This window comes from Chrysemys picta, chromosome 16 (genome assembly GCF_011386835.1).
Source record: "Chrysemys picta bellii isolate R12L10 chromosome 16, ASM1138683v2, whole genome shotgun sequence".
In the NCBI taxonomy this organism is placed as follows: domain Eukaryota; kingdom Metazoa; phylum Chordata; order Testudines; family Emydidae; genus Chrysemys; species Chrysemys picta.
Window position 1 is genome coordinate 12,138,857 of NC_088806.1, and position 24,585 is coordinate 12,163,441.

The window sequence follows — 24,585 nt, forward strand, 5'->3', positions numbered from 1 at the left end:
CCTTAGCAATGTGAGCTCAGACCAGACCCTTTGTCTTCAGGACATTGAAATCAACCAGGTTCTTAAAAGAACAACTTTATTTATAAAGAAAAAATATAAAAGAATCACACACCTGCAAAATCAGGTTGGAAGGTAACTTTACAGGGTAATAAAAACATTTAAAACACAGAGGATTCCTCTCCCTCCCCCCCGGGCTCAGCTTCACAGTTACAAAAAACAGGAATAAAACTACCTCTGTAGCGTAAGAAAATTCACAAGCCAAAACAAAAGATAACCTAATGCATTTCTTTGCCCTACTTACAATTTCTGTGGTTTTAGATGGATTATTCCAGGTATATTTTCAGGAGATATTGTACCTGCTTGGCTTCTCCCTCCATCCGGAGAGGGAACAAAACACCAAATCCTCCCCCCACCCCCAGATTTGGAAGTATCTTCTTTCCTCATTGGTCCTTCTGGTCAGGTGCCAACTAGGTTATTTGAACTGCTTAACCCCGTACAGGTAAAGTGATTCAGTACAGCTGCCAAGGAGGGATTTTATGCTACTGCATACATAAAAGTTGCTACCCTTCCCCTTATATTTATGACAACTAACATCTGCTTACAGTGTTGCAGGAATGTCTTGGGGCCGGAAAAGCTTCCAGGCTTCCAAAAGACCATTACCATGTTCCTGTACAAAACCAGTCAAGCTGTTTCCCAAAATCATTTCCAGCTGTTCTTTCTTTCCAGATGTTCCCTTTCCTCCTGACATAATTTCTTACTCAACCAGGCTACCGGACCTGGGCCCTGACTCCCAGTACTGGAATGTATCCATACATTGACTTGTGGACTCTGAAATGGGGGAAATTACAGGTTGCAACTCCCTTCTTGCACAGCAAACAAATAAACCGTTTGTACCAATCGCTCCCTCCCCTCCATCACTCCTGGCAACTGGTTTGCCAAATCTGTTACCCAGGTTTTTCAGAACCCAAAGCAATGGTAACTTAACGGTTTTTCTTCAGGTGATGTCAGAAATAAATCAACGGGGACACAGCTCCTCCATTTGATAAAATGATCGGCACAAACAAAAGTGCTTTTATTTAAAACTGCTTTTTATTAGGTTTGAAGCACACACACATATATATCTATGCTGTAGCAGTAGAGTTAGAGCAGTCAAAACATTTATATTTACCGAACGTTTGAAATGCTCTTGAGGAATCCACAACCAGCCTTCCAGGAGCCCTCCTTCTGTCCAGTTGCTGAGCACTTTAGGTGCCAGATCCTTGCCCAAAGGAAAGCACCTTGGACTGCTTCAATGCACACTTTCTAACTAAACTTGCTATACATTTTCTTTTGACAAAGCCATAACTTATAATAGCCCCTAATAAGCTACCAATTTTTCTAGCAACAATTCATTATTCTCCTTAACTGCAAAGCAGCTTTAGCAAAAGAACTTACCAACACAGACAACCAGATTCAAGGTCAGTTTTTTACATTTTCCCCCCTTCTTCTGAATTTGTCCTTTCACTTTATTATTTTTACTTCGTAAAACTGCAGTTTGCAGCTGGTTTTGTTCTGTCTGCCTAAGCAAGGCCAAATTATTCCTATGTGGTGTTCTTGCTTCTAAGTGCACAAGATGGCTGCGAATTATGTCAAATCCAGTTCCTTTGTATCAAAGGCACCACTTCTCTCTAAGCCTCATGAAACTTTGGATACAAATGGTAAAGGATAATTACATAAGAACGGCCGTACCAGGTCAAACCAAAGGTCCATCTAGCCCAGTATCCTGTCTGCCGACAGTGGCCAATACCAGGTGCCCCAGAGGAGTGAACCTAACAGGTAATGATCAAGTGATCTCTCTCCTGCCATCCATCTCCACCCTCTGACAAACAGAGGCTAGGGACACCATTCCTTACCCATCCTGGCTAATAGCCATTAATGGACTTAACCTCCATGAATTTATCCTGTTCTTTTTTAAACCCTGTTATAGTCCTAGCCTTCACAACCTCCTCAGGCAAGGAGTTCCACAAGTTGACTGTGCGCTGTGTGAAGAACTTCCTTGTATTTGTTTTAAACCTGCTGCCTATTAATTTCATTTGGTGATCCCTAGTTCTTGTATTATGAGAATAAGTAAATAACTTTTTCTTATCCACTTTCTCCACATCACTCATGATTTTATATACCTCTATCATATACCCCCTTAGTCTCCTCTTTTCCAAGCTGAAGAGTCCTAGCCTCTTTAATCTCTCCTCATATGGGACCCGTTCCAAACCCCTAATCATTTTAGTTGCCCTTTTCTGAACCTTTTCTAGTGCTAGTATATCTTTTTTGAGATGAGGAGACACATCTGTACGCAGTAGTCGAGATGTGGGCGTCCCATGGATTTATATAAGGGCAATAATATATTCTCAGTCTTATTCTCTATCCCCTTTTTAATGATTCCTAAGATCCTGTTTGCTTTTTTGACCACCTCTGCACACTGCGTGGACATCTTCAGAGAATTATCCACGATGACTCCAAGATCATTTTCCTGACTTCTTGTAGCTAAATTAGCCCCCATCATGTTGTATGTATAGTTGGGGTTATTTTTTCCAATGTTTCCAGTTTAATCATAGCATCCTTTGGGACCACAATAAATTCCACTGAACTAGGGAGCTGTGTTATAAAAAACAGTTTTATCAGGGCCTATATCAGCCTGGTGTCCTTCTCGGGGGTGAAAACCATCCACGGTGTACCTGCTAATAAGACTGGAGTTGTTGCCAAATCCTTGGCCTTCTTGAGGGAAAATGTACACTTCGCTGAAGTAAACTCCTTTATCAAACCAGGCACTTTTCAGTAGCCATGAGGAATATTCCCCAAACAGGCCCAATTTCTTTCTTTAATATGGTGGCACAGGTCTGAATTCGGGACTAGAAACAGGCCTGGATCTGAATCCCTGGAAACCACCGAAAGTGAGGGATCTATTCAAAAATAGACGTTCTGCAGTTATCTCACATTCAACACTGATTTCATTTTATACACATTTGCAGCATCTACAAAAGATGTGTTCAGAAAAAATGTGATTTCTACATCCTCCACATCTACACAGATAGGGACATCTTTATCCATATCATAGGATTAGCTCGGAGATATATTAAGGAGTAAACTCTTGAAGGACCTAGACCATAACTACTTTGGGAATCAAATACAAGGGTATTTTGCCAAGTTCCAAATCACTGACTGAGGAATTCTCTCCTTGGGGAATCTGAGACCCAAAGAACTGAACAACTGTGTAATCATATGCAGTTTACTTTTGTTAGTTGTACAATTTGGGGTGTGCAGCTATTCACCATTTCAGAATGGAGATTTCCTCGGTAGCATGCCCAATAGCATGCCGTAGTCTCTCCTGTTGACTGAACGGCACTTGAGTTTCCTCCAAATCATCGTGGAGGTGCGGGAGAAAAGCAAAAGCAACATAAGAAATGATTATTTTAGTAAATGGTTATTGGTTAAAGACCCTAATAAATCTGAGCTTCATTCAGTCAAACAAAACTAATAGCCAATTATGGGAGCAAATAGACTTCAGAAAAAAAGAGAAAAACCCACATCACAGAGAAGTATAAGACACTTTCAGTTTCATATACAATGATCAGGAGAAGAGATTCTCCCATAGCATTCTCCTCTGATCCATTCAAAACTACGTCTCTCAGCACTTCTTGAATCATCTTATTTACAAAAGTTAGCAGCATCGTAGTGGAGAAAAACACCCAACCTTCCCGTCTGCAAACAATACCAACTCAGCAGTAAAAAGCCTAGAAGTGGCTTTGCCAATAGATAGACACTGGGGCTTATACTCTGAATAATCACAGAGTTTGGGATCCATTCAAATTCATCTCCCAGGTCTGTGACACTTTCATCTCCAGCTTTAATGAGCCCAAGGTCTGGTCTACGGTAGGAAATTAGGTCAGTATAACTCCATCACTCAGGGGTGTGGAAAATCCACACCCTTGAGCGAAGCAGTTAAACCAACCTAACCCCCAGTGTAGATAGCAGTAGGTCAATAGAAGAATTTTCCTGTCAACCTAGCGCTCACCTCTTAGGGCTTGACTACATGGGCAAGTTTCTGCGCAGGAAAGCAGCTTTCTGCGCTCAAACTGCAGACATGCACACACTGCCAAGCCACTTTGTGCGCAGAAACTCCTCAGCAACAGCGCTGCAAAACCCCCCACCTCAACGAGGGTCGTCAGGCTATTTGAGAAAAGGTCCAGCGCTCTATTGCCAGGGTAGACACGTGACTGGTTTCTGCGCTGTCATTGGCCTCCGGAGCTGTCCCGTAAGGCCTCGAGTGAGCACTCTGCTCATTGTTTTGAACTCGGCTGCCCCTGGAGACATGCGCCCCTCTTCTTTCAAAGTGCCTTTTCTGACAGCCTTGGCGTGCTGTGCTGATCTGCTCTGGGACATAAAGCAAACCACTAATGTGGAATGATCGTGCTGTTGAACACAGAGGCATGTGTGTGTGTGTGAGTGTGAGAGACAGAGAGAGAGAGATTGCTGTGCAGAGAGCTCAGGGAGGGAGGCGGGGGCTGATGTCGGGGTCTCCCTCTCCCTCAGGGAACTGGGATTGTCTAGTCTGCAGAAGAGAAGAATGAGGGGGGATTTGATAGCTGCTTTCAACTACCTAAAAGGTGGTTCCAAAGAGGATGGATCTAGACTGTTTTCCATGGTAGCAGATGACAGAACAAGGAGCAATGGTCTCAAGTTACAGTGGGGGAGGTTTAGGTTGGATATTAGGAAACACTATTTCACTAGGAGGGTGGTGAAGCACTGGAATGGGTTCCCTAGGGAGGTGGTGGAATCTCCTTCCTTAGAGGTGTTTAAGGCCCGGCCTGACAAAGCCCTGGCTGGGATGATTTAGTTGGGGATTGGTCCTGCTTTGAGCAGGGGATTGGACTAGATGACCTCCTGAGGTCCATTCCAACCCTGATATTCTATGATTCAGGACTGGTTGCTTCCTGCTGCTGTCTGAACTTACAAGACAGCATGCTGACATACACTCTGTTCCCCGCAAACACACTGTCTCTCTCCCCCCCTCCATGCACACACACACACTCCCTGTCACACACTCTTCCCCACCCTTCAGTCAATGTAGTAGGATGCCCATGGAACAATGGGATTGGGAAACCTGCCTTATGTGATGCTGTGCCTGCCCCACGAGGCACTGCAAAGCCTTCCCAAAGCACCCTGGGACAGCGACCACAATGCACTGCTGTCTGTGCCATTGCAAGAGCTGCTAATGTGGCTGCACTCCAGCGCCACAAGGAGCACAGTGTGGACACGCCATGGCGCTTTAATTCCAGCGCTTTAATAAAAGGGGTGTAACTCGTGGCACAGAAACCTACTAGTGTAGACTTACCCTAAGGGAGGTATACGCTGATGGGAGAAGCCCTCCCATTGGTGCAGGTTGTGTCTTCACTGAGGAGCTACATCAGTGTTTTAAATGTAGACAACCCCAAATTTAGAAGCAACGGGCAATTGCCAAGGACAGAGAGCTGAGACCGCTGCATGGCGTGCCACTTCGGGAGGTGGCCGGGTAGAATGTGAAAAACTCAACATGGCTCAGAAAGAAGGAAACACTTCTGGGGTGTTGGGGAAGGCGGTCTCACCACCTCTCTTTCTTGTGTCACAGAGGCTGAAACATCACTTCCTTTCCTGCTCCTGTTCTCTGTTATATTTAAATATATTTTAAAGAAGAAAAGCAATACACCCCCTCCCCGCATTCAGCACAACCCAAGGCAACGTGAGAACAACTGGGAATGAGACAATCTGTCCACGAAGAGGGAATTAGATGACTGTAACAATTACTTTGCAGTGAGAGGAATAGTATAAATGTGCCTGCTCCATGAGACACTGCAAACCCTTCCCAAAGCACCCTGCGGCCAGATGCATCTGAAGAAGTGGGTTTTTTTTTTACCCACGAAAGCTGATGCCCAAATAAATCTGTTCGTCTTTAAGGTGCCACTGGACTCCTCGTTGTTTTTGTGTAAATGTGATGCTCCAGGATTGTTTAGACTAGGAGAACTGATCGAGGTTAGATCAGGCCACGAGGAAGTGTGCTAGATAATCGCAGCCATTATACACAGACTATGTTTTTACTGAAAGAATAGTTGTGTTTTTACCTGGCAATATCGGGTAGATTTTATGTCAGTGGAGTTCACTGCTGTCAGCCTTAACGCCCCAACCTGGGGCTGTGGGACTGTCCTGGTAGGAGAGGGACACACTCCCATGATTCATAAGACAAAGGAGTTGATAGAGCAAGAGGACTCACCCCAAAGAATGGCAAGCTTTAAAAGGCACAAGAGGGCAACTCACTGATAGATTTGAGAGACCACGGTGAGGCAAATGATTCAAACAACCTGACAGGCCACGATGTGGGAATCAGCAAAAGTATTAAAGAAAACAATGTTTTGTTAGCTCTAGACAAGGTTTTTGTAACGTTGATCTCCCTGGGGCATTCTCGGATGGTAAATAAGGGCTGAGGGCTGACGGAAGCTTTTCTCCCAAGAAGCATCTTTGGGGTCTCTCTCCTGTGTGGATCCTCCGACGTGCAGGAAGGGCTGAGCACTGAGCGACACTTCCCCTGCACTAGCACTAGCAGCATTGATAGGGGCACACACCTGCATGGATTCTCCGATGTGCAATAAGCCAAGTGAAGGTTTTCCCACACTCACAGCAGTCATAGGATCACGCCCCTGTGTGGATTCTCTGATGTCGGATAATAAGGGATGAACTCGGACTGAAGCTTTTCCCACACTCGCAGCATTCATAAGGTCGCTCTCCCATGTGGATTCTCTGTGTAATAAGGTGTGAGCAGCGAGTGAAGGTTTGCCAGCATTCGTAGGGTCTCTCTCCTGTGTGGACTCCCTCATGGCTAATAAGGGTTGAGCTCCGAGTGAAGCATTTCCCGCACTCATAAGGGGGTGCTCTCCCACATGCGTGCTTTGATGTGTAACAAGAGCAGAGATTCGAGTGAAGCTTTTCCTGCACTCGTGGCATTCGTAGGGTCTCTCTCCCGTATGGATTCTCTGATGTGTGATAAGGGATGAGCTCTGAGTGAAGCTTTTCCCACACTCGCAGCATTCATAGGGACGCTCTCCCGTGTGGGTTCTCTTATGTCTAATAAGGACTGAGAGCTGAGAGAAGGTTTTCCCGCACTCGTGGCATTCATAGGGGCGCTCTCCTGTGTGGATTCTCCGATGTGTAATCAGGTGTGAGCGCCGAGCGAACGTTTTCCCGCACTCCCAGCATTCATAGGGTCTCTCCCCACTGTGGCTTCTCTTATGGTCAAAAAGGCCTGAGCGGCTACTGAAGTTTTTCCCGCACTCACTGCATTCATAGGGTCTCTCTCCTGTGTGGATCCTCTGATGTGCAATAAGGGACGAACTCCGAGTGAAGGTTTTCCCGCACTCACAGCATTCAGAGGGTCTCTCTCCTGTGTGGAGCCTCTGAGGTGCAATGAGCCGTGAGCTCAGTGGGAAGGTTTTCCCGCACTCATAGGATCTCTTCGCTGTGTGAATTCTCTGGTGTTCTCTAAGGTGTGAGCGGCTACTGAAACGTTTCCCACACTCAGTGCATATGTTGTTTCTCTCTCCTGTAGGGTTTCTCTTCTGGACTGTGGTTTCCTTCTGGTCCTTGGGAGTTTCCCAGTAATCAATGGATATACTCATGTTCTCTCCTGTCTGGTTTCCCTGCTCTCTCTCTGGCCTGTGCTCACTCTCACAGGCTGTTCCCTGCTCATGACTCATGGACACATCCCCTTTGGAGCTTTGTGATAACCCCACGTATGGTCCCACTTGCTTAGCATCTTCCTGCTGAGGTTTCTGCTCCTCGTTCTCATTCAACATCCCATTACCTGCTGAGAAAGAGAGAGAGAAACCTCAGAAACAGGGATGGAAAAGGCGAGGGCAAACCAAAATAAGTGCTAGAGAGACAGAAAAAAAAATCAGGATCCGAATCCCACCAAACTCTTTCCCACACAGGGAAAATCTACTTCTACAGCCCATGGGAGGGGAGGTCAAGACAGGAGCTACTGCCAGGGTCAAACAGGATGGGTAGGAAGCCATGAGCGATATTTGCCAGGAAGCTATGACAGCTGCTTGGAGCAGTCCTGAACTCAGAGAGTTCACAAGGTCCTTGTAGGGAATCCCAGCTGTTTCCTTGAGGCACTCCCAACTTTTGAACTGGTTTCATGATTCCTCACCTGTGTGGGCATCCCTCCAAATCTCTCTTTCCTCTGAGCCCTGGACATCTGGGACCCCTGGCTTTACCTCTCCTTCCAACTGGGAGATCACATCAGATTTGGGAACTGGAAACTCTGCTTGGAGAAAAGAAAACAAGTGAGATCAGGGGAGTTCATGGGACATTCATCACAATAAAACATTCTATTCTTTTAACTCCAGACCATTTTAAAGCAGTAATATGCTGGGGCCACCTCCCAGGTGCTCAGATGTGTAGGACACTCTGCTTAATGAGGGGTTTAACTATCCCCATTTCTGCTGTGAACACACACAGCCAGACAATCAGGCTGGACAGCTGTGTCTCTGGGGTGGTTTAGACACAAGAAATCCTGCATCTTGGTGGGGGGGCGGGAGGGGTAGACAAGATGACCCTTGTGGTCCCTTCTAGCCCTGTGGTTCTAGGGTTCCCCTTCCCACCTCTCCAACACCCTCCTCTCCACTACTTGGTGCCGCCCCATTATTATTATTTCAAAGCAGGACCAACCCCAACTAAATCATTCCAGCCAGGGCTTTGTCAAGCTTATTTTTCCCTGTGGGTGCTCCAGGCCCGGAGCACCCATGGGGCCGATCCCTATGGAGACGCTCGCTCTGGAGGAGTGATGCAATCGGTCGGTATTTGCAGCAATGCAAGACGGCCGTTCCAAAACAAGCCGACGTTTACTAGGCACAGGATTTAAACAGCCTTACGTCAATCTGGTAAAGCAAAACTTCACTCAGAGTTCGTGTTGTCGGAATCATCTGCTCAGGTTTTCCAAAGCTGCTCAATTTCATCTCTGTCTCCCTGTCTCAGTCTGTTCAAGGCCTCCTCCCTTTGTCCCATGTAGCAATCGTGGTGTGTTCCCACGTTGGCTCCCACACATTACAAGTTAATAGCCAGTCATTCAGTTTTCCAATGTCGCTCCAGGGGACTCCATTCATATGTGGACAGTTCTTAACAGTGTATCCATGCCAACCCAGACAGGCCTATGTTACGCCAACAGCCACTACATTCCCTGTCCCAGAAGAGGAATTCACTCCTTCACATCCACTGGGCCACAAAGGAAAGTGAGAGGGGAAATTTAGTCATGCATATTTTTCATTAAAAAAAACCAACCTTCAGAAATGCCCATATTCTCTGCAGGGAGACATGGTCAATGTGAAGGGCTAGGATAATGAATCATAAAAAGTATAGAAATGTACAGCTGGAAAAGACCTCAGGATGGCATCTAATCCACTCCACCCCCAAACTCAGGCAAGATAAAATACACCTAGACCATCCCTTACAGATGTTTGTCTAACCTGTTTTTAAAAACCTCCAATGACAGGAATTCTACAACTCCTGTTGGTAACCTATTCCAATATTTATTTATTTTCATAGTTGGAAAACTTTCCCTAGTATCGAACCTAAATGCCCTTGCTGCAGATCAAGCCTACTTCTTGTCCCACCCTGGTGGACATGGAAAACTACTGATCCCCATCGTCTTTAAAATGACTCTGAACACATTGGAAAATGTTTATCCGGTCTCCCCTCAGTCTTCTTTTCTAAAAACAAAACATCCCCAATTCTTTCACCCTTTCCTCCTCGGTGTTTGAGGGGAACGAGGCAGCTTTGCAGCGGTTTCCTTCTGAATGAACATGAGCAGGGCAAGACGGCATTTGTCAAGTTCAGTGGAAAGGACGCTGCAGTATTTGAAACAGGAGAGGTGAGCCTGGGCAAGAGATCCTTAGGAACCGTATGCAGAATGAAAATGCAAGATGTAGACAGAGCCTGGATGGGAGGACCTATAGGGACATCCATGTCAGAGATGTTTCCCTGTTTAGGGGCCTGAGTGACAAGGATGCTGGTGCTGTCTGCAGGGATAGAGACAGGAGTGTCAGGATTGCGTGGGGAACATTTTAAGATCTCTGTTTTAGTCTTTTTATCCGTTCAGCCGGAGTTGATGGTTAAGACACCCGCAAGGAGATGTCACAGAGACATGGACCGAAGGAGAGGGGTCGGGAGCAGAGAGGTCGATCTGTGAGTCATCGGCATGGAGCTGGTAGTAGAATTTGTGTTTGTGGAGGAGATTGCCCAGAGCTAAGGTGTAGAAGGGAGAAGAGGAGAAGGAACACACCCAGCAAGCCAGAGTGGGGATGAAGGGGACCCTCCAGAGGACATGATGAAGGAGAGATTAGAGAGGTAGGAAGAAAATCAGGGGACAAGAGAAAACAAGATTTCAACAAGAACAGCATGGTCGGTGGGGTCAGAGGTGGCTGACAGGCCAAGGAGGAGGGGGACAGAGGGCTGGTTCTCAGCTTTGCCTAGGGCGAAGTCGTTACAGACTTTGGCAAAAACAGTCTCAGCAAAATGCTCTAAATCTCTGCTTCCCTCAAACTTTCCCTTCCCACCCCTACCAGGCCTTCCCCACTGCAACCCCTTCCTTCTCCTCCCACTGCCCCAGTCTTTTTCACTCCCAAATAACCCAATCCTTCCCCACCCTCACCACTGCTGGGCCCTCCACCCCTTTCCCCCCATTCCCGGTCTCTCACTCCCCCAATCCACCCCATTACTGCTTCCCAGGACCTCCTGTCCCTGACTCCCACCTTCCTCTTCCTTCCACTGGACCCAACCCTCTCTGATTCCCTCTTGTCCTAATCCTCCGCACAGCCCTTCCCTTCCTGCCACTGCTCTCAGACCTCCCCGCTTTGTGGCACCCTTACAAGCACCAGCTCCCCGTCATCTTCTCCCACTGCTCCCTGGACTCCTTCCTCCCAAGGACTCTTGAATAAGAACCTGACCGCTAGATCCTCCATGCATTTGCGAAGTTATTAGAGGGGTGCGTCAGCTGTGCTATCGTTAAGATTCTGCATGGCTTTCCTGTTTTAAGGTTGTCTATTATAATGGCGCTAACATCCATATTCGTACTCAGATTGCGCTGAAAGTTGGTGCTTGTCGCAGGGTTTCAGGGCAGGGTGAGTGGTCCCAAAAAAGGGGTTATTTCATCAAGAGTTTCCTGAGACACAGCACCCCCCACCCAAGAAGCTGATTACAAATCACCTTGTTCTTACAACATGCTCTTGCACTCCCCTGAGGCTCAAACGATACTTCTAATTGATACCACCAATTGATCTGAGTCTCTGGATATTTAGCTCATCTAATACCCAGCAGCCACTGCCTTTTGCAGGGGAAGCAACATTGACAAAGTTAAAAGCTGTGGAGTTTGGAAATTCAGATCGGCGCGAGCCAAACGGAGGAGTCGAAGAGACTGAAATGCACGTGGATTACAGCTGTTAACAGCCAGAGGTTTTCCATCAATGTGCTGCCACAGTAGCTGGTTTTAAGAGGACATACTGTGGCCGTTCCACCTAAGCGACGCCCATTCATTGGAGTTGGAGTCCAGCCACTGATCGCTTTCAGACCACGTGGGTTGTGCATTGGTCTTTCATTCTGCAGGAGTTCCATGATACCAACAGTTTGGAGTTAAGAGAAATGTTTTAAATTGCTCTAAAATGCAGACTCTGGCCTGCTCTGTACTTAAAAGTTTTGTGATCATAGCTCGGTTCGTTAGGGCTGCGGAAAAAATCACATCCCCAACGAACACAGATATGGCAGCAAAATCTCTAGTGTAGACCCAGTTATAGTGGCGGTAGGAGGAAGTTCATTTGTTTAAAACACAGAAATTAAATGATCATAAACAACTTTAATGCAGAGTTCAAGTTGCCCAGTTCTGCACGCGCCCTCCCAGATGCAAGGTGGCTACATTTAAATCTCTGAAACCCAGAAAATGAAGAGTTCAAGTTCACGCTATCCCTACTATGAAACCTTAACTCTGCCCCCCAGCCCACAGCCCTGGAGCTGGCTGACATCACAGGTCAGATTCTTCGTATTTTGAGTCTCTCAGCCACACTCCCAGCCACTGGGGACTGTGACGTCGCCTCACTTGTCATCGCATCTCTAGATAAGCCAACTCCTGTGCAGAGTGAATTAAGGCCATGCCATATAGTCCAGAGCTGATCTGCCCTGGGTGGGAACTGGAGTGCAAAGGCTACAGGGCCGTTTTCTGCTTTTGTTGCCCACAATTGAACTCTTGTCTGTTTGGGTCACCACGTCAGGAGTTTAACTGAGGCAAGAAAACTTTGTTGTGGCTTTAGTCAACTCAGCATCAGCTGGTGGGGATGCTGACCCACAGCTAAGGGGGGATAGGATTGAGGTGTATAAAATCATGACTGATGTAGAGAAAGTAGATAAGGAAGTGTTATTTACTCCTTCTCATAACACAAGAACTAGAATTTCACCAAATGAAATGAATAAGTGGCAGGTTTAAAACAAACAAAAGGAAGTATTTCTTCACACTGCGCACAGTCAACCTGTGGAACTCCTTGCCAGAGGATGTTGTGAAGGCCAAGACTATAACAGGGTTCAAAAAAGAACTAGATAAGTCCATGGAGGATAGATCCATCAATGGCTATTAGCAGGATGGGCAGGAATGGTGTCCCTAGTCTCTGTTTTCCAGAAGCTGGGAATGGGTGACAGGGGATGGATCACTTGATCATTACCTGTTTTGTTCATTCCCTCTGGGACACCTGGCATTGGCCATTGTCAGAAGACAGGACGCTGGGCTAGATGGACCTTTGGTCTGACCCAGTCTGGCCGCTCTTACGTTCTTATGTCAGTGCAGCATCTCTCAAACTGGGGTCCGCAGGCCCTGCTGTTTAGGAACTGAGTCCTTTATCTTTTATGCAGAGACAAGGACTCTTTTGTGTCCGGACTTGGATGAAAGTTCTTGTCACTGATGTCGTACTGTGTTTTCTAGCACCAGAGTAAGGAGAAGTGGAAAAGTGATAATAGGAGGTGTTTTGTGGGATTCCCAACCTTTAAGGGTGACCGGGATTGCCACGGCAAAGCTCCTGCTGTGGCCCCCGTTCCAAAGGTGAACACACCACCACAGGAAGTGGCCGATTCTCCATCACTCCAAATCTTCATGTCAAGACTTGATGACTTTCTGGAGGATGATTCAGTCCGGCACAAGCTATTCAGCTCAATCCCACAGTAATTGGATGAGATTCTTTGGCTTCTTACACATGAGGTCAGACTAGATGAATTTATAATCCCTTCTTGCCATAAAACCTATGACTCTATAATCAATCTGAGGAAGGACTAAGGGAACATGCTACTGTTTGTGTTGTGTTCCAGAGATGGGAATCCCAGCATTTATCCGCATGCCCTCCGGCTGTGCCCCTGGGTCAGCTGTAGCTGTAATCGGATGGTGGAGGGAGCAGTTGGAGCAGCCTGGCAGAGCTGTGACTGTGGTATGCAGAGAGTGCAGGTGACCCCTGAGGGACCGAGTCTGCCCCATGTCAGTGCTCAGTGTTGTAGGCTGTGTCACTAAAGGTGCAGAAGGGTGCGTTCTTATCAGCGCTCTGGTGGGATACACGCTAGGGGTCTCCAGGGCTCAGTAAGGGGTACGTGAAGGCGACGAGGCAGAAGGAATTCTCGGGGCGACGGTAAAGAGAGGGTAACATTTTACAAGTCGGAGATGGTTTGTGAGAAGTAGGCTCCGTGTTTGAGCATAAGCAGCTTCTGTTTGCAAGGATGGAGCTAAACCCAAGTTTTGCCTTAGTAGAAAGATGATGTTAGAATTTGTGCTGTTCTGCTCCTGGGCTCTGTTCCCGCAGTGTTGTGTAGCAGGGGAGGGCAGAAAGCTGGTGTGTGTGTCACTGGCATGTCGGGGTGATGCTGAAACAGGGCAGAGTTAAGGTTACATTGTGAGGTGACGTGAACCTTAACTCTGCATTTCCCCTTCTAAGAACTGAGAGGATGGGAATCCTTACCCAGCGAGGTCACATTCTCGTAATTCTCCTGCATGACGTCTCCATAGAGGGCTCTCTGAGTGGAGTCCAGCAGAGCCCACTCTTCCTCAGTGAAATACACAGCCACCTCCTCGAAGGTCACCAGCCCCTGAAAGAGCAAGAGCCCCCCACTCAGTACCTGCTGCCCCACTCACAGCCCCACTCTTCGTGAGGCAGCAAGGCCAATTAATTAGAAGCTCTGGGAGACCCAGAGTCCCACCCTCTTCAGAGCAGCCAGGAGGCATCAGGGTGAGGGGAGAAAGCGAGAGCCCTTCACCCCTCCCAGCAGAGAGAGGGGACAGGGGCCCTCACATTCATCATACACCTACTAGCCATAGGCTGATACAGGAGATGGAGCCCCCAGCAGGAACCAGGGACAGCTCCCTAGTAGGAATCAGAACACCCTCCCCATTGCCAGCAGCTGGATGGGAGGGGATGGGGTGTCTCATTGGTGCCTCCTTCTTATCTCCGCGTACTAGGTTCGTGCTCCAGCACTGAGAATCTGATTGTTTTTCCCGGCCCCGGGTCAGGGGGTTGTTTTCTGTTCCACAAATAAGGAATCTCCACCATAACCCCCGGGGGTCTGTTCCTATATTCTAGTCCCCAAGTAAAACAAGTCCCAGCAGGTTTGTCACCCCCTGATCCCCTCCCTTTCTCCAGCCTGTGGACTTCCTACCCCACCTCCAGACTGAACCCCGCAGAAGCCCCAAACACCTCTGTGTTTGCTGTCCCTCTCCCTCCAGCAGGAAAACACCAACAACTCCCTTGTGGTCCCTACCTGAGCCTCCTCTTCCGCAGCCATTTCCCTTCCCCTTCTCCTGGGAGGATGAGACAATCTGGCACTAAACGTGGGTGTTATTCTACAGCCTGTCGGGGTGAGAGGGAGAACAGGTGAGAGTTCAGAAGGCACCTTAGTTCATGTCACATCTTGATTCCCCCTAGCACTTTCCCTGGGAAAATAATCAGTCATTCTATTATTTTATTACAGAACATACCCAACCCTTCCCACCAGGGCTAAACCCACTGAGACCTTTTACAACCCTGACATGGTCCCTGAGGGCAGCACATTTCTCCTGGAGTGCAGGGCAGGTATAGGCATAGGCAGGTATAGGACGAGAACAGCCAGACTGGGTCAGACCAAAGGTCCATCTAGCCCAATATCCTGTCTGCCAACAGTGGCCAATGCCAGGTGCCCCAGAGGGAATGAACAGAACAGGGAATCATCCCACATCGCCCATTCCCAGCTTCTGGCAAACAGGCTAGAGACACTTCAGAGCATGGTTTTGCATTCCTCCCTGTCCTGGCTAATAGCCATTGATGGACCTATCCACCATGAATGTATCTAGTTCTTTTTTGAACCCTGCTATAGTCTTGGCCTTCACAACATCCCCTGGCAAGGAGTTCCACAGGTTGACTGTGAGTTGTGTGAAGAAACACTTCCTTTTGTTTGTTTTAAAGTCTGCCCGGTGCTGATGCAGTAAATGATATGAAATTTGCCAGTGATGCTAAGTTGGGAGTCATCGTCAAAACAGAGGCGGATCAGAACATTATGCAGATCTGGATGGCCTCGAAGACTGGAATTTCATCCAGAAACGGGATGAAATTCAATAGTACAAAGGGCAAGGTCATGCACATAGTGTCTAATCGTAAGAATTTCTGCTACATGCTGGGCCAGGCTCATGAGTTGGAAGTGACAGAGAAGGAAAGAGACCTGGGTGTGTTGGTTGATCACAGAGTGACCACGAGCCACCAGTGTGATGCAGTTGTGCAAAAGACAAATGTTTCTATTTCCAGGAGAGACAGAGAAGCATGAAAGGCTCTACACAAGGCACTGGTAAGACCTCCTTTGAAATGCCTTTACACAAGGCAGGTCACCCACGTTCAAGAAAGATGAATTTAAACTGGAACATGGGCAGAGAAGGGCTATGAGGATGAGCAGGGGAATGGAGAGCCTGTCTTATGAGAGGAGACTGGAAGATCTGGGCTTCTTTTCTCTAGCAAAAAGAAACCTGAGGAGGCCTATGATTGCGCTCTGTAAATCATAAAATCAAAGAACTGGAAGGGACCTCGAGAGGTCGTCTAGTCCAGTCCCCTGCACTCAAGGCAGGACGAAGTATTATCTAGACCATCTCTGACAGGTGTTTGTCCAGCCTGCTCTTAAAAATCCCCAATGATGGAGATTCCACAACCTCCCTAGGCAATTTATTCCAGTGCTTAACCACACTGACAGTTAGGAAGTTTTTCCTAATGTCGGACCTAAACCTCCCTTTCTGCAATTTAAGCCCATTGCTTCTTGTCCCATCCTCAGAGGTTAAGAAGAACAATTTTTCTCCCTCCTCCTTATAACAACCTTTTATGTACTTGAAAATTGTGATCATGTCCCCTCTCAGGCTTCTCTTTTCCAGACTAAACAAATCCAGTTATTTCAATCTTCCCTCATAGGTCATGTTTTCTAGACCTTTAATCATTTTTGTTGCTCTTCTCTGGACTCTCTCCAATTTGTCCACATCTTTCCAAAAACGTGGCGGCCAGAACTGGACACATTGCTCCAGTTGAGGCCTAATCAGCGCAGAGTAGAGCAGAAGAATTCTATGATTCTATGAGTTGGCTTCTTAAATCCCTTCGTGCTGTTTCACATCTGATACTCCTTGATGAAACCTAGGAGCCTTGTCTTATAACAGGCTTATTCAAAGGGATACAAGCTACAAACGTGAGATCTTGGAATAAAAATACTGTAATTATAAATAATAATTAATAATAAATAGTGTGTAATAAGCATGTCATAACAACAAATTTTATAGTTCCAAGATCACTGCTTTTATAAGCTATACTCAGGTAAAGGAGAAAATCCCTGGAAATATTCATTTTTAGGAGGGGGTTTGTGAGACTTGACATTTTAGTGAAAGGGGTTCACAGGTTGTTAAAGTTTGGGAACCACTGCCCGAGGAGGTATTTCCAGAACACTCAAAATTTCCAGGCAATTAGCTAAATATTAGTTTAAAATGTCCATCTCTTAAATTCTAAGGAGGGCAATGCTTTTGTTGTAGGGCATAATCCACTGTAAACGTCCTGCAAAATTTAATTGATACAGTGTTTTCTTCCACATGGAAATGACAAAACTTTGTCCCATCAGTCACCACAATTGGTATAATCCCAAAACTAAACCCTGAAAATTTTATTAGAGAGGCTGTTATCTTGAACTTTACTTTCAGTTTGACTTATTCAAAAAATCTCCCCAGGCCTTGCTAATTAAACAGCAAAAATTAATGTTAGATTAAAAAAAACAACAATGAAATCCTGTTTAATTTTCATACAATACCAGTTCAACAATCAAAAAAATCCTCTCCCAAAGGCGGCCCACAATTTCTCACAAGTGAAAAACTTAACAAAATTGCTAATAGTTCACTCTTACAAAAAGAATTTTAAAAAAATTCAAAAGTAATTGTTTTCCAAAACCAGGCTGAATTGTGTGTGTGAAAAAGAGAGAGAGAAAAAGGCATAACTACTTATGTAAATACTGTTTTAATGTTTAGTTCAACCTTAAAAAAGCATGTAAAAACCAACAAATATCTGCTAAAACATGTAAAAGTGCTGGGGGAAAAGTCAATGATCCAAAAAAGGGTGAGGTATTCTGGCTTTAAAATTTGCTTAGGGTCTAAGACCCCCAAGTACATAAAGTGCAAACTCTAATTAATGTAAACCCCCACTCCAATGTGTGAGAAATCTGTAGTTTTCTGGGGATCTACAGTTCCTGCAGGGAATTCATCCCAGCATATGCAAAAAATTACCAGACCTCTCCCTAAATTACTACAAGTACGTCAGGATTGGGACTGGGGACCTGCACAAAAATCAGGCCATACAACAATTAAAAACAAGATTAACTCAAACCCTTTGCTTAATTTACCCTCAAAAAGGCAAAAAAATGAACTTAAAAATTGCATGGATAGAACACAAAAAATAAACTCAAAACCCCAAGTTGCTGCTTATGTAAACAAACAATTAAGTACTGTTAAAACACCCCTCAAACTATAAAAAGTACTAGTAACAATTTAAGGTCTACGACATTTCAATGACATCATTAATTAAGATGTCATTATTCAAGCCAACCACCATTCTTTCAAAATCTAAACAAAACAAAAAAAATCTAAACCTATAATCTAAACCAAAAATCTAAACAAATAAAAAACAAGTAAAGTGTCAAGTGCCAATGTAACCTCTTAAATTCCAGCAATAAAATAAAAAGTAAAAAATAAGTGTTAAAAATAAACATTCTTAAAAGCAAAAAAATTAACCCAACTACATCAATGTCAGGACACTAATCTTGAGAAAATAATTAACGAAAAAGTCATCATTATTTGTCCACAAAAGTTGCAATAACAATCTTATAAAGTAAATGTTTGTGTCAATTTTCCCTTTGCATATATAAATATGCTATTCCTTCCTTCCTTCAAAACAAGAGCCAGCATTCTGGTGCAAATATAAAAATATATATATTTCTAAATCTCTAAAATTTAACTAATTTCTGTCACCAGCCAGTATCCTGAAATGGTTGCTGTATTGTTAGCCTTAAAATCAGTTATAAAAACGAATGGGTCAACTTTCATATTATGTACAAATTCAAAGGAGTAGTTGCTTGTTTTATCTTCATACCTGTCATAACAATAAATTCTAAAACGCTAAAAGAAAACAAAGCAGACATTTTAAACTAACTCAATTTGTTCAAAAAAAATAAATGAACCATTTATTTAAAAAATAGAGGAAAAAAACACACATGCAAATAAACCAAATTGTCTAAACAATAAAAAAAACGAACACACTTGCCAAACAAACAGTGCACTAAACAGCGTGACAAGTGAAAATATTAACTCACGCTCAATCATGACATTTTCAGCTAAAATAAATGCTTTTTAAGAGTTTACCAACAGAAAACTAAAAGCAAAGCCTCTGTGAAAGAAAGAAAGAAAGAAAGAAAGAAAGAAAGAAAGAAAGAAAGAAAGAAAGAAAGAAAGAAAGAAAGAAAGAAAACCTTCTTTGTTTTAATATTAAACAGTACAAAAGTTTATAAACACATTTAACCTTTTAAGCATTGAAAAATCAATACAACAGATCACCACTGGGAAAAGTGTGAGAAACACAGACATAACGATAGCAGCTCCCTTCTCATTCAAAATTAGACCATGTACAGCACAGTGCTCTCTTCCCATTCATAGCCCGTCTGCACACACGGTCGCAGCCCCATTTTGCATTCGAGGTCAGTCGATACAGGACACAGCTGGGCTTCACCTAAGACTTCGCTGCCACCCCCCCCCCCCCCCCCCGTGGCCATCTTCAGTCACTCATTAAAAGCTGCCGGGATGCTCAGCAGATGGACAGTTCATCCTTGTCTCACCTTATCTCATACCTTTCAGGTGACTGTTCCTTGCTGCCCCTAAGGGAACGAACACACACACACACACGATCTGGATTCGCTCTGAATCCCCATCTGACATCACAGCAGGAGTGAGTCAGCCATGGGGGTCACCCAGCTTCACATTGTTCCACCATTTCCAGCTGCACGTCGGGGCTGGAGGCAGTGCCCCCCTGTCACTAACATGGTTATGGGTCTGAAACCTCCCCACGGCCCGTCAGAGGCAGACACGTACCTGTGTCGCTCCCCAGCTCCAGTCGCAGCGTCTCTAGGGGAAGGAGAGGACGGGAGAGGTGAGAATTCAGGGGAGGTTCCCATTGGTTATTGATGTAGCTGCTGTTAACTACGAGATGGTAACAGAGATCAGAGGCTGATAACGCAGCCGCTGCAGACAGAGCCAGCCCCACAGGGCTACTCCATGGGGAAGGGCGACTCGCTGAGCTGGGCTGTGAGATGGAGCCCGGGGTCAGTGACATCACTAGAGTCCCTGACTCCTCCCCAGGGCCAGGGTTGCTCTCACCAGAGGAGACGCCACCCCCAGACTCCAACTCACCTTTGAATCCCAGCAGCACCTCCTGAAGGTGGGCGCTTTGCAGAGAGAAATTGACAAGTCTCTTCTCCAGCTCCGCAAACCCCGGCTCCGGCTTCAGAAACGCCCCGTCCTCCCTGCTGGGGAAAGGAGGAGGGTGGAAATGGGCCTGATCCCCACACCAACAATTAGTTACTGTTCTTTATTAAGTCCTTGATTGTCACGATCGGTATCACTCAGTGTGGGAAAATAGTCCCCTCCTGCACCTGCTATTTCTACCTTTCCTTCCCTTCCCTTTCCCACCCTCCTTTCTCCATTTCTCGCTCTTCACTGTCTTTGTGTCTCTCCTCTGTTCTTCCCTCCCTACGGGAACTCCCTTTTCCCACCCCTCCAGGGCTTGACTCCCACCCCCGCCCCGTTCCCCCAGTGACCAGCCATGGCATATTGAATGTTGACATTAAAGCATCGTTATTTCAGCTGACCCTCCAATGAGATGAACGGAGGACAGAGGAGGTCACACCCGTCTGAAACACGGCTTCCGGCCGCTGGCAGACACAGAACGACAACGGGTTTCAGAGTAGCAGCCGCGTAAGTGTGTATCAGCAAAAAGAACGAGGCGTCCTTGTGGCACCTTAGAGACTAACAAATTTATTCGGGCATAAGCTTTCGTGGACTACAGCCCACTTCATCAGATGCATGCAGTGCATGCTTCCTACTGTATCTTCCACTGCATGCATCTGATGAAGTGGGCTGTAGCCCACAAAAGCTTATGCCCCAATAAATGTGTTAGTTTCTAAGGTGCCACAAGGACGCCTCGTTCTTTTTAGAAAGACAACAGTTCCCCTCTGCATTTGGGAGGGTTTCTTTGTAACCAGGAGGGATAGAAACTTACTTTAAACAAAAAAAATGGAAAGCTGAGATTCTGCACACCGTGACTACGCGATGCTGCCACAAAAATACAACAGACAGGCCGGGTCTGGCCCATGGGCCATATGTCGGACAGCCCTGGTGGGACCTCGTTAGCGGCCAGAGAGACAGGGAGACGTGATCCTAGGCACCGAGCCGGCGTGTCACATTGCAAGGGCGGGGGAAATGCAATATTCAGTGCAGTTTCCAAGCGTCACTGAGCATGAGGGGGAGTGAAATAGAGCTGGGGACTCACCTGCTCCGAGGGCTCCCAGCACCCTGCAGAGGGAGAGAAAGGAGAGGCCGTCAGGGGGGGCGTTGCAGGCTGGGGAGGCCTCCTGCTCGGCAAGGTGGCCACCATCGGAGTCGCGGGCGTTTGGGGCATTTCAGACTCTCAGGTTCATGTTCAGAGAGCAGTTGCCGCCCCCGTGCCCCCAGCAGGGCTGTTTGTTTTCAGCAGCCCTAGGGGTCCTGGCTGGGAGAAAGTTCCTGCCCATGTACTCTACAGGAAGAAAATGTTCCTCTGCCTTGAGAGTAAAATTCCCCCCAGGGCTGAGAGCCCCCTGACGCCGGTAACCCATTAACCTGGTGGGAGCGGGGCCTTAAGCCTGGCTTGGGACCTCTGCATCGGGGAAGGGATTTCACCCTCCAGGTGCAAATGCAGACAGACATTTCCAAGGCAGGAGAGAAGGTCTTGGGGTTGCAGCATCCAGGACGCCTGGGTCCCATCCCTGGCGCTGCCACAGACTCACTGTGTGACCTTGGTCAGGGCTTTGCCCCACTTCCCCCCGTTGTCCCATAGGGATAATGCCCCTGGCCCCGCTCTGTAAAGTGCTTTGGGGTCCGGGGCTGAGACGCTCGCATAGAAACGCTGTGTAGGATCATTGCAAGGACAGTCTGACCTGCAGGGACTGGCTCGGCGGCCGCTGCCCCTCGTCTCCTCCCCTCTCCCTGAGCAGGGAAATCTCCCGGGACAGGCTGCAGACGCCCTCATCCCTTCTCTGGACAATGGCTCTCCCGAGCTCCTCCAGCCGGGCCAGCAGCCGCTGTTCCTGCTCCTCCAGAAACCCTTGCAGCTCCTGCCACTCCCAGACGATCTTCCACCTCTCGGCTGCCGTCTGTTTCTGCAGCCACAGGGAGAGGGCGGGTCGGTACCGGGGGAGAACCAGAAATGCACCTCCCGGCGAGTGGGGGAGTTATTTACCAGAGCACGGGACCTCTTGCACTGGGGGATGGGAAGTTTATTTACCCCAGGAAGGGAGGACGGATCAGGGCAGGGGTGAGCTGTACATCGCTCACAGGGGGAGACTGTTCTCCCCAAAACCTCATCAGATTGCCCTGGGCCAAACCCTCCATCTCTGCAGCCCACATTTCATCTCCTTCCCCCCAGGCGCTAGAAAGGATCCCCGGTCGCTGTGACGTGCAGCCAGCCCATGGGCAGGGGGTCTGGGCTCACACAGACTGACCCTCTCCTGCCCAGCAGCCTCCTGCCCCCTAAGGGCATCATGTCACCCCCATGCCTGACCCTGCCTCTCCCGGGGCTCCCGTGGGGATGGGTCCCCGGCTGAGGCGGGCAGGCCGGGCCCTGCATTCACCGTCACTTGGGGCTCTGGGATCCCAGGCGAACCTGAGGGGCAGGGGGCCCTGGGCACCTACCAGCAGCTCCTCGCTTTGCCGCTGCACCTCGGCTTTGGCGGCTTCTCCGTCGTCTGGCAGAAGGGCCGGGTGCTCTGGTGGGGGCTCCTGGAAGAAGCGGGGGAGGGGGTTACACGCTGCTGCAAAGGGCTCCCGTCCCGCTCTGCAGATGCCCGACAGAGTCCCTGGGACTCAGACTTTCACCCCAGGTCTTCTTCAGCCTCAACAAGGGAGATTTGAGAGGGGGAAATAAAAAGGGGCCCAGGTTTCCCAGGGAAAACACAGGACCCCGTGGAGAAGTGACCGGGGTGCAGCCCAACCCTGCAGCCCCCAATGTCCCCTGCGCCCACCCACCTCCCAAGCAACCAGCTTCAGACACTGCCCCCAACTTCCCCTCTGCAACGCCCCCACACCCAGATCTGAACATGGACCCACCCCTACAAATCAAATACCCCCCAAACCCCCAGCTCTGCCCCCGCCACTGACACCCCAAACTCCCAACTCTGCCCCCCCAGACACCCCCCACTCCCAGCTCTGCCCCCACTTACACACCCGAACTCCCGCTCTGCCCCCCTACTGACATTCCAAACCCCCCCTTTTCCCCCCACTGACACCCCCAAACCCCCAGCTCTGCCCCCTGACACCCCAAAACTTCCCCTTCTCCCACTGACACCCCCCGAACCCCCAGTTCTGCCCCCCCACTGACACCCCCAAACCCACAGCTCTGCCCACCACTGACACCCCCCAAACTCCCAGCTCTGCCACTCCACTGACACCCCTCAAACTCCCCGATCTGCCCCCCGACACCCCCAAACCCCCAGCTCTGCCCCCCACTGACACCCCCCAAAGTCCCCGATCTCCCCCCCGATACTCCCCAAACCCCAGCTCCGAGCCGCCCCACGACTGCCAGCACCAGCCCTCCGGCTGCCCCCTCCCCTCGCTCCGGGCCCCTCCTCGCGTGTCCGCCCCACGCCGCCCCCGGACCCACCGCGCTGCCCCGCGGGCTGCAGGGCCGGAGCAGCCCCCGCGCGGCACCCCCGGCCCCGGCCATGGCCCCGCTGCAAACACACAAAGGGGCCGGGCGGGGGGGGGGCAGGAAGGGGCGGCTCCTCCCGGGTCTGGCCCGGCCCCCGGGCCCCACGCAGGGGGGTTGGGACACGCGGGGAATGGGAGGCAGGAGACCGCCAGCCCAGGCAGGGAGAGGGGCAGGGACCCACTGGAGGGATGTTACAATTTGGTGCCCGGCTGGGGGCAGCGCAGATGGGAAGCCAGAGCCGGGGACCAGCCAGCGAGTGTGAAAAAACCCTGGACGGTGGATGGGGGGTAATAGGCGCCTGTGTAAGAAAAAGCCCCAAATATCCGGACTGTCCCTATAAAATCGGGGTGTCTGGTCACCCTAAGCCAGAGCTACAGCTGGGGAAGAGACCTCCGATCCGATCGGGCTTTTCTGGTTGCACTTGAGGGCGGACGTGCCCCTAGCAGGTAGCCTCCAGGTAAAGGCTCAGATCCTTTCACTAGCCACGTCCACCCAGGGTAGTTCAGAAGCCAGGAAAGTCGCCCAGAAGAGCGGGACCGTCCCCCTGCTTACACAATGCTGGGACTTAGCCGCGCAAGTAGCTTTGTGAAACTCACCCTAAGGCATCTACAACAGGGGTTCTCAGACGGGGTGCCAGTACCCCCCAGGGGATACACAGAGGTCTTCCCGGGGCGGGGGTACATTTACCTTGTTTTCCAACAGGCTGCATAAACAGCGCTAGCAAAGTAAAATTTCATACAATGACTTGTTTATACCGGTCTATATACTAGACCAGGGTCGGCAACCTATGGGACACGTGCCGAACGCCGCACGCGAGCTGATTTTCAGTGGCACTCACAGTGCCCGGGTCCTGGCCACCGGTCCCGGGGGGGCTTTGCCTTTTTATTTAATTTTAAATGAAGCTTCTTAAACATTTTAAAAACCTTATTTGCTTTACATACAAGAATAGTTTCGTTATATATTATAGACTTATAGAAAGAGACCTTCTGAAAACGTTAAAATGTATGACTGGCAC

General features: G+C 48.3%; 1 protein-coding gene across 1 annotated transcript; it reads right to left on the bottom strand.

Annotated features, from left to right (window-relative positions):
- Positions 1-1,070: 1,070 nt before the first annotated feature.
- On the bottom strand, positions 1,071-23,661 carry LOC103306851 (zinc finger protein 773-like). The gene is made up of 10 exons (XM_065569525.1): positions 23,523-23,661; positions 22,556-22,642; positions 21,802-22,023; positions 21,156-21,178; positions 20,018-20,133; positions 19,700-19,732; positions 14,836-14,924; positions 14,040-14,166; positions 8,213-8,326; positions 1,071-7,864 (listed from the first exon to the last, which is right to left on the bottom strand). The coding sequence occupies exons 1-10, from the start codon at positions 23,583-23,585 to the stop codon at positions 6,429-6,431; spliced, it is 2,310 nt and encodes a 769-aa protein (XP_065425597.1). The 5' UTR covers positions 23,586-23,661; the 3' UTR covers positions 1,071-6,428.
- Positions 23,662-24,585: the final 924 nt, after the last annotated feature.